Raw genomic sequence first — 9,236 nt, 5'->3', positions numbered from 1 at the left:
TGGCAAGTGAAAGATCATTTATCCGTCAACTCTCAGATAAGGCCGATAAGAGGATTTAGGTAATGTATGGAAAATTTGAGGGCTTAGTGTAATGCAAGACTGATTTCACAAAGTGTAGTTTCTGTCATATCTTGTCAAAGTTTGAACTGAGGCTCAGCTGATCTTTATCTCTGCTGAATAGCAGGTCATGTTACGCTCACGATAAATCATCTGAGCAAGCTGTCAGCAGCATGTTCCAGCAGTTTGCTTATCAATCCCTCGGTGCAGGTTTGTTTGTTTGCAGTCGGATGCATTTAGACATAATTCCTCCTGCGTAGAAGGCATGTCGTTTCCTTCTTGTAGCAGCTGGAATCTTACGATAATCAAAAGGAACATCTCTGCAGTTGTTTTCAGTGCCTCCCTACTGATAGCTGCCCTCACACTGAGAGACACCAGGTCCTCCCTGCAGCCTGTGTGGCGTCAAACAGAGGGAGGGTGCCTCTCAGCCCAGGCTCCTCCGGCTCTGTGAGGCCTGACAGAACCACTGTTAGCCACTTAGAAGTAAAGCCCTCCATGTCTAGAAGGGCCCCTCAGGCAACAGATGCTCCTGTGACAACATCATTATCTCTCATTAACTTCATTCTGTAAGAGCTGACTCCACCGAAAGTACCACGATTAGGACGTGGAGGTTTATAAATCATCCTCCTCCGCTGCAATAACACATTTGTGTCACTGTACCTGCATGTATGTAAATGATGCAGACAGGCTTGGAGTGCAGAGAGCGGTGGCGCCCTCTGACCCCGGCAAATTTGTGTAATTATGTCAGCTTGTGCTACATTCTTCACAGTACACACTGCCCATTAAAGCGTTCATTAAACACAGCTTAGCCCAGCGAGTGACCAGGAAATCTGATGGAATTAGTCTCAAGCTGTGTTTCCACCGCCACAGACACACCTGACACACCGAGGCGGCTGTTTTCAGTCGCCCCGGTCGTCTGTTAGTCACAGAACAGATGGCTAACAAGGAAAAGAGCAGCCATGTTTTCACCTGTGACATAACCAAAGACTAGCCCAGTCACTGCTTCACATCATTCATCAGTTTATCAATACGAGCTGGAAAATGTTCCATGAAATAATACATACCAATACAATTAAAATGATCTTCCTTTTAATGAAAAAAGAGAACTTTTCAATACAAGTGCAACGTAATAAAATGTAATTATGTGAATCATCTGAATGTACTGCACAATACAGCTCATAAGCAAACTAAATGAGACACAGAAGAATTTGTGCTTTAAGAAATAATGTGTTTTAGCATTAATTTACAATCACAGCATTTTAAATTTAAGCTTAAAGGTCCCCTTAAACTAGTTTGACTTTCTTAAACAAAGGCATCCCAGAATAAGGGGTATAAAGCGCTTCATAAAACATGTGTTTAAAAAAATACTCATGTTTACTGATCACAGCAGTCCTTACATGTAATGTCTGATTGTGCAGGTGACTCATTGAAAGTAGCTGAAACAAGGTGAAAATTTCGCTGATAAGATCCTTTTTTTTTTGATAAGGCAACCATTATACAGTCTTTGATATAAAACCAGGTATTTACATCATTGTTTGAAGTGCAGATCTACAGGTGATTATATTGTGCTTTTGGTCTCTATGCAGGTATTTCATCGGTTAAACGTACTCTGTGCGCTTCCTACTATCTGTGCCCATCACCTGGTACCTCCGCTGCAGCACTGGCTGAGGCTCCACCTGTGAGCATGAGCAGGAGGTGACCATGAGTAGCCCCGCCACTATGAGGAGAAACCCAGCCGCCCAGCCGCAGAACAAGGCGTCTCCAAACTCCCATCGAGGCACCACGTCAGGTACTTTATCATCGAAGAAATGTATCACTGCTAAATGAGCCATGTAGGACACGGGGATCAGACACAGCACTCCAGAAATCATCCCCAGCACCCCTCCTATGATGGTTAAAGTCCTCTTGGCTCGATTGCCGCCGTGTTCTTTGCAGCTGTTGACCAGGTGAAGTCCAGGTATGGCCACTAGAATTCCCAGCATGCCCACAGCGAGGGCAGCACACATGAGGATGCGGGCCAGCTTGAGGTCACTGGAGAGGCCCAGTAGGCTGTCGTAAGCTCTGCACTCCATCCCTCCAACATCCTGGACCACACAGGTCTCCCACAGGCCCAGCTCGTAGCTCTCCACCGGCAGCAGCGCCGTGGACATGGTCAGCCACTGAGGTAAGATGGTGGTGGCCAAAGCGCACAGCCAGGCCCCGACGTAGACCAGCATCCCCAGCAGCTCCAAAGCGCAGGCGCATGTGTCCATGTTTCCTCTCTCTCTCCTTTTGACCTCCACGCTTCACAGAGCCACAAGAGTTCTTCTTCTTCTCTGGCAGCACTTCAGATGGAGGGGCCAGTCGACGTCCAAGTCGGCACAGAAGCTGCCTCGCAACACCTGATAATTAGAGTTGACCGCTCTGGTTCTGGACTCTGAGCTCGTTCACAAACAGTTCCCACTCAGAGGAGCTCACATCTTCTGTTGCTGGCAGGAAAGGGGGCCCGGTCAGCCCTCCCCTTTGTGGTCCTCCTGCTGCCGCGGCTGTACCAATGGGCAGCAGGGGCAGAGACAGCCATGGCCACTATTTGACAAAACCATTGGCAAAAGCTTTTTTTTTTCTTGAAAATTGCAGGCCACAAGGGATGTCATTAAAGGCAGACAGGACATTTAATGTTGCAAAAATGATCTCCCTCATGTCCATTTTTTGCATTGTGTGTTCTCTCTGAGAGACGCCAATATCAGTGTGTAAATAATCAAGCAATTTAACAAGGTCAAAATGTTTGTATGACATACAAAGATAAACTTCTCAAAAACAGGGCTGGGCCTCTAAATATGCTGTGAAATCTGCGTGAGTGAGATTACTTAAACACTCATAAGATGCCCTAATGGTCATTTCTATTTATTTGAAATTGTTTGTTGATCCCACAGGGGGACTTTTATTTAACTGTATTTTTTAAATTTTAAGTATGTCGGCTTGTTAGTCTGTAAAACTAATGTACCATAAAATCACCTTTGCACAAGACAAGCACGATCAGGGCCTCCATTAATTTACTGTCACACGATAATATTACCTTAGAAAATAAAAGTGTTCCCACACACAGTGAGATTTACTGACATTAGCAGATACAACAATACATGAATATTTCTGTCATGTTCATCCGCTGCTCTGTGTCAGGCTTTCTGCTCCATGTGACTGAATGTGAAACAACAGTGCAGCTTATTGTGTGCTCTCATATGAACACTACATGGCCTGTGGGAAACGATTGTAGGAGGGCTGCAGATCAAAGCCGCGATGTGAGAAAATGTTTCCCATTCATAAACACACAGACAGTTGTACAAATCGCAAACAAACACACAAGCAAAAATGCACAGATAAAATCCCCAGCCTGTCAAACTCCTCCTCCTCCTCTGGCTGAGAAGAGAAACGCTCAGCTGACTGCTCTGATGTCTCCACAAAGGAGACTTAAACTCTGCCAGAAAAATGAGCTCCTGTCATGTTTGTGTTCTGACAGTGAGAGAAACACAACTTCAGAGGAAAAGCTCTTCAGTGACACGGGTAGAAGGAAGACACTCGCCATAATCAGGACCTGTTTGGCAACAGAAATTCCCCGTCTCTGGAAATTCCACTTGAATTTCGTGTCAAACTGAGTTTTAGTCACTGCACCAGAGAACTATGAGGAAATAATTTGTTCTGTTGTTGGAGTTCCTTCCTTCACATACAGAAGTCGACAAAGATCCATTTAGAGAGCAATCAGAATCAGAATGCGGTTTATTGCCAAGTAGGTTTTTACACTTACAAGGAATTTTCTCTGGTGCTCTTGGTGCAAGTACAGATAAGATAAAATAAAATAAGATAGTAAGTAAAGAGATGTAAGAAATATGGATAAAATAGACAAGGTATGTACAGTTACTACGCAGTAGTAATAATATAGTCAACAGAGCTGATTTGCAGTGGCACGGGCAGTGCTTATCAGCGATGCAGCAGAGGGGAAGAAGCTTTTCTTGTGGCAATAGGTTTTAGCCCTGACGGACTACAGCCTCCTGCCTGAGGGGAGGGGTTCAAAAAGTTTGTGTCCAGGGTGAGAGGGGTCGGCCAAGATCTTGGTTGCACGCCTTAAAAGCCTAGAGAACCTGGAGAGATGGCAGGTTACATCCGATCACCTTCTCAGCAGAGCGGATGATGCGCTGCAGCCTGCTCTTGTCCCGAGGGGTGGCTGCAGGGTACCAGACGGTGATGGAGGAGGAGAGGATGGACTCTATGATGGCCGTGTAGAAGTGCACCATCACAGTATTTGGCAGTATTTGTCAGTCAAACACTTAAACACTAAATGGGTTCATAAATATTTAGTTTAATGTAATTAAGTATTTTTACATTGCTATATTAGAACTTTTTCAAAAGCAAGATGGGTCATGCAGGACTCTTATAAAATGGAATATTTTTGTATTGCAGTACTGATTCTTTTACTCAAGTATGCTTTTTAATGCAGTACTTTACTTGTAATTGAGTATTTTTACATTGCTGTATTAGCATTTTTACTTAGGTGGGACCTTACAGATGCTTCTTGTAATGGATTGTTTTTTTTAAAATGTTGCTTTGATACTTTTACTTACAGGATTTTTTGTCAGAACTTTTTTTTGTAACTGAGTTTTTCTACATTTCGGCGGTGTTTATTATTATTATCGTTGTTACTTAAGCATGATTTTTCATGGAGGACTTCTACTTACAATGAACAACTCTTACACTGGCATTAACATTGACAATTGCATGGTAATTTTACTTAAGTAGGATTGTTTGCGTAGGACTTTTATGTGTAACAAGTATTTTTACATTTCTGTATTGGTACTTATATTTAAGCAGGATAGTTCATGCAGGACTTGTTTTGTGATGGAGTATTTTTATTTGGCAGTATTGTACTTTTACATAAGCAGAATTTTCCATTATGACTTCTTTCTTGCAATGGAAGATTTTCTTTATTGTGGTATTAATACTTGCAAGACTTTTACTTGTAATGAAGTATTTTTAGATTGCAGTACTGGCAATTTTACTGAAGAATACTTTTTTCATGCATGGTTTTTATTTGTGATAAAGTATTTTTAAATTGCAGTATTAGTAACTTAATTGGGATTGTTCATGCCAGACTTTTATTTGTAATGGAGTATTTCATTGCTGTATTGGCACTTTTAGATAAGTAGTATTTTTCATGTGGAACTTTGATGTAACAGAGTATTTTACATGGATATATTATTGTGTATATTGGTGTTTTTTTTTTACTTGAGCAGGACTGTTCATTCAGGACTTTTACATATAATGTAGTATTTTTACATTGTCATAATGTGCTTTTGCTGAAGCAGAATTTTTCATCTGTACTTTTACATGTAATGGATTTTTTTTTTTACACTCCTGTATTGGTACCTTTATTTTAGCAGAACTGTTCATGCAGGTCTTATGTGTAATCAAGTACTTTTATATTGCTGTATTGGTATTTTTACTTAATTATGATTTTTTTCATGCAGGACTTTTATGTAAAGGAGCACTTTTACATTACGTGATTGGTATTTTTATTTAAGTAGGATACTTCATTGAGTATTTTTACCTTCCTGTAGTGACACTTTTACTTAAGTTGGATTTTTCATGCAGGGCTTTTTCTTGCAGTGGAGTATTTATACATTGCTGTATTGGTAGTCATGTTTAGTGCATTTTTTTCTATGCAGGACCTTTACATGTCGTTTATTATTATTGTTATTATTGTTATTGTTGTTGTTGTTGTTGCTGCTGTATTGGTACTCTGCTTTTTCTACTTGAGGGACAGTCAGTGTCTGCTACGGAACCGTTGACTGCGGCTGCTGTTTCCTTTACAGACGGAAGGCGTCACTGCTGCACCGCTGCAACGGTCCCGCAGTCAACAACAAACCAGGGTTAGTGTTCGGGGGGAGTTGCCCGTGCATTTAAATTAAACTTTAACACATTTAAACAACATATTTTAGTCATATTCTATCTTTATATACTTAGAATAACAACTTTTTAGTGAAGTTAGTGGACAAGTTTGTCATGCGAATCAACAGGTTGCTGTTTAAAAGCTGCGTTAGCTAAAGAATTTAAACTAGTTTTTTAGTTTTGAGTGAATTATCTTCGAGATTAACCGTTGAATAAACATGTTTTCGCGGCGCTAATAAGCTCTAATGAAAGTGTGGAGCTCTGAAGTTCAGCCATTGGACGGAGCAGCTCCCCCAGTCGTACGTCCGACCGTTTATGCAAATCCGCCTCCGAATATGGACACGGAGGAATGAAATATGGTGGAGGAGGCGAACATGGAGGACCGAGGACCGTGAGAGCGCCGCACCGCCGTTTGTCGGGGGGTTTGTAGACAGAAGACAGTGGATGTACCTCCGGCGGGACTTTTTCTACGGACAACCTCGGTGGAAAGTTTCATATTCGCCTCCCTATTCTCCAGCACGTCGAGGTCGAGCTGGTTGTAATGCAGTGAGGAGCGACTTTTCGGGGGGATAAAAAGCAGGGCAGGGGGCTTCAGCCCTCTCACCGTCTCGACGCTATGCCGTGGGTCAGCGGCGGTAAGCGGAGAGAGAGCTCGGAGCTGCCGCTGCCCGCGGGCTGGGAGGAAGCCCGGGATTACGATGGCAGAGTGTTTTTCATCGACCACAACACCCGGCAAACTTCGTGGATTGACCCCAGAGATAGGTATGCTGAAGGCCCGGGAGGAGAGGGATCACACACACACACTCGCACAAAGTAAAGTTAAATTGACGAACTGCAGAGGAGATGGCAGGACGTTCTGCAGGGAGGGGGCTCCCGGTCAGGGCTGTGTTTTTTCGGGACCGGGGCTGTAAAATCGCCCCGCTCCCTTTAATGTGAGACGAGGTTGCGGTGGATAATGTAGCCACGACCGATGGATCAGCTGAGGTTTGGCAGGAGTTGTGGCCTCCCCAACTCTTGAAGAAGTTCCCTTGCAAACACGCCCATGGTCACCTACCATGCAGCAGCTGTTCAGTGATATTTCTCCTTTTAAAAACATAAAGTCTGACAGGTTTTGACATTATATTTGACAGCGGCTCTGTCTCCCTTGGTTAGTGTGTTGTCACCAAACCAGCAATCTGTATTCAGTCCAGTCATTGTGGTCACCTGAGCTGCCTCTTCTTCATGCAGGAGAAAAGTTGATGTCTACCTCAAACCTCAGTCATTCAGACTCATCAGTAAGCTCTGTAGATTTATGACTTCCAGTGACCTGAAACATTCCTGGCTCACACACCTAATACAGAGAACTATTGTTATCCAGCCCTCCTTTCCTTTTCATGCAGACACCTCCTTGAGAGTCATGAACAGCCCTTAAAGTCCGCTTATTAATATCACTGCCATTCCAAAATGGCCATCAATGTGTGTGTTTCACTGGATTTGAGACTGTAGTGTAGCACAACGAGAGCTTTAAACTCCAACTCCCAGAAATCTTTGTGAAAATATGTGAGGAATGCTAGTTGGGCCACTGGGAAAGCTGCAAGGATGTGCTTTTGTGGGGACTGGGATTTCACCAACCCAGAAACGGGCTCATTCAGGCATTCAAAGCAGACTTTGTGAGATTACTGGGAATTATAGCAAGTATTTTCACTCTGATGTATTATGAGGGAAAGGCAGAAATGCACAAAAAAAAAGTTGCCGAGTGTGGCAGGAGGCACAAGTCCAGTTTGAATTCTGTTTAAAAGGAAAGGGCGATGTGGAGCTGCGCACAGCACATTCTGCACCGGATTTTTTGCAACTGATTTCAGCAGTGGGAATGCAGTAGCTGCATGTAATCTAGATAAGAAAAACCTGATTTCCTTGAAGGGCCCACCTCCTCCTCCCTGCAAGTTGATTAAGCATTGTTGTGTGCAACTGATAGTAGTTTCTCAAGATCTTACAGTTGTCAGCGTACGAGGGAGGGCACTCTGCGCTTGTGCGTTTGCATGACTAAAGAACGTTTTCTGCATTTGTTCTGGTGCTGCTCGGTGATTTATTGGTTGTCTAGCCAGAGGAATGTCTTCTGTCACCACCTGATGCTGACTTTCCAATAAATCACATCACAACGCAGCGCTAAAGCTGACTTTCTGCTAACATGCAACAGATACAAAAAGGTGTCAGCTTCTCAGTTGGTGTGGCCTCTCTTGAAAAATGCAGTTGTTTGCATCAGCTGCAGATAAATGGCTGTTTACATGCCACTTAAGCATGACATGGATGGCACAAGCTGTGAGGATGAATGCACCCATTACAAGAGTTTCATAGTGGGTTGACAGCTGCTCTGTTGAAGTACAACTAAAATCAAAGCATGACAGTGTCGGGATTCCTGCCTGGTATCTGTCACATCTCATTACAGACCTTCATCATGAGTTAGAGGCTTTAACTGAGGGGAACATACTGATCAGATTTCTTAGAGGTGATACGTGGAATCAGGAAATGTAGGCAGCTGCAGCTTGGGTATTTAAATATTATTATTTGGTTTAAGATGATTTATCTCAAGATTGCTTTCCATTCCATTATTCACTGTGTGATAGATTTAAAATGGGATGGCTCATTGATCCATGAGATACCATCAAACATGAACTGCTCTGTATTCTAATGCAGTGATGAGAACTTAAAGATATAAACGGCTTCAAATCACAAAAGCCGTGACTGTGTTAAGGTAAACCAATAAAATGATAATGGTGAAATAATTCCAGCAAAAAAATAATACAACTTTTCTGTTAAGAATATCTGACGTTTAAATTAGCTCAGGAGCAGCATATTAGTACTGCACACCTTGCAGTCGAGTTACATTAAGTAGTAATATAAAATATATTTTGGTCATACTTGCCGCGTAATTTATATCCTAAATTGTCCCTGTGATTTCCTAATTGCATTGACTCAACTTAGGAGTTTCATTTGTAATTCACTACTTGTTCAGCCCTATCACAAAGTCCTCTTTTTGCTGTCAAACACGTATTTTGTCTGAATATCAGTCCAAAACTCAAAGCCAAAATATTCTGTTTACAGTCATACAAAACAGAAAACCAATCGCATAACTTAAAAATGTAAGCAGCAAAACAAGTGACTGCTCAGCATATTGGCTTTATGATTGCCTTGCACAGTTAATTAGGGAATAAAATCTTTTGGTAATCAGTAATCCGTTAGTTCTAGAAGTTTCTCTAATCTTGCCATAAAGTTATGTAAGG

The 9,236-nt window shown here is 42.4% G+C and overlaps 2 protein-coding genes across 2 annotated transcripts in view; one reads left to right on the top strand and one right to left on the bottom strand.

The window, feature by feature from the left end:
- Positions 1-1,129: 1,129 nt before the first annotated feature.
- Positions 1,130-2,822, bottom strand: LOC110955355 (putative claudin-24). The gene has a single exon (XM_022200314.2). It carries the CDS (start codon positions 2,307-2,309, stop codon positions 1,656-1,658), a length of 654 nt encoding a protein of 217 aa, XP_022056006.1. The 5' UTR covers positions 2,310-2,822; the 3' UTR covers positions 1,130-1,655.
- Positions 2,823-6,232: 3,410 nt separating this feature from the next.
- wwc3 (WWC family member 3) overlaps positions 6,233-9,236 on the top strand; it is a 40,872-nt gene continuing 37,868 nt past the window's right edge. Inside the window, 1 exon segment of the mRNA XM_051947740.1 lies at positions 6,233-6,738. Within this exon segment, the coding sequence (XP_051803700.1) occupies positions 6,593-6,738 (146 nt within the window). The 5' untranslated portion in view covers positions 6,233-6,592.

The sequence above is a fragment of the Acanthochromis polyacanthus genome, chromosome 4 (assembly GCF_021347895.1).
Source record: "Acanthochromis polyacanthus isolate Apoly-LR-REF ecotype Palm Island chromosome 4, KAUST_Apoly_ChrSc, whole genome shotgun sequence".
Taxonomy (NCBI): domain Eukaryota; kingdom Metazoa; phylum Chordata; class Actinopteri; family Pomacentridae; genus Acanthochromis; species Acanthochromis polyacanthus.
This window is presented reverse-complemented; position numbering and strand designations above follow the sequence as displayed.

Excerpts from the sequence above, each read along its gene's own strand:
- LOC110955355 (XM_022200314.2), bottom strand. The coding sequence starts at position 2,309 with ATGGACACATGCGCCTGCGCTTTGGAGCTGCTGGGGATGCTGGTCTAC.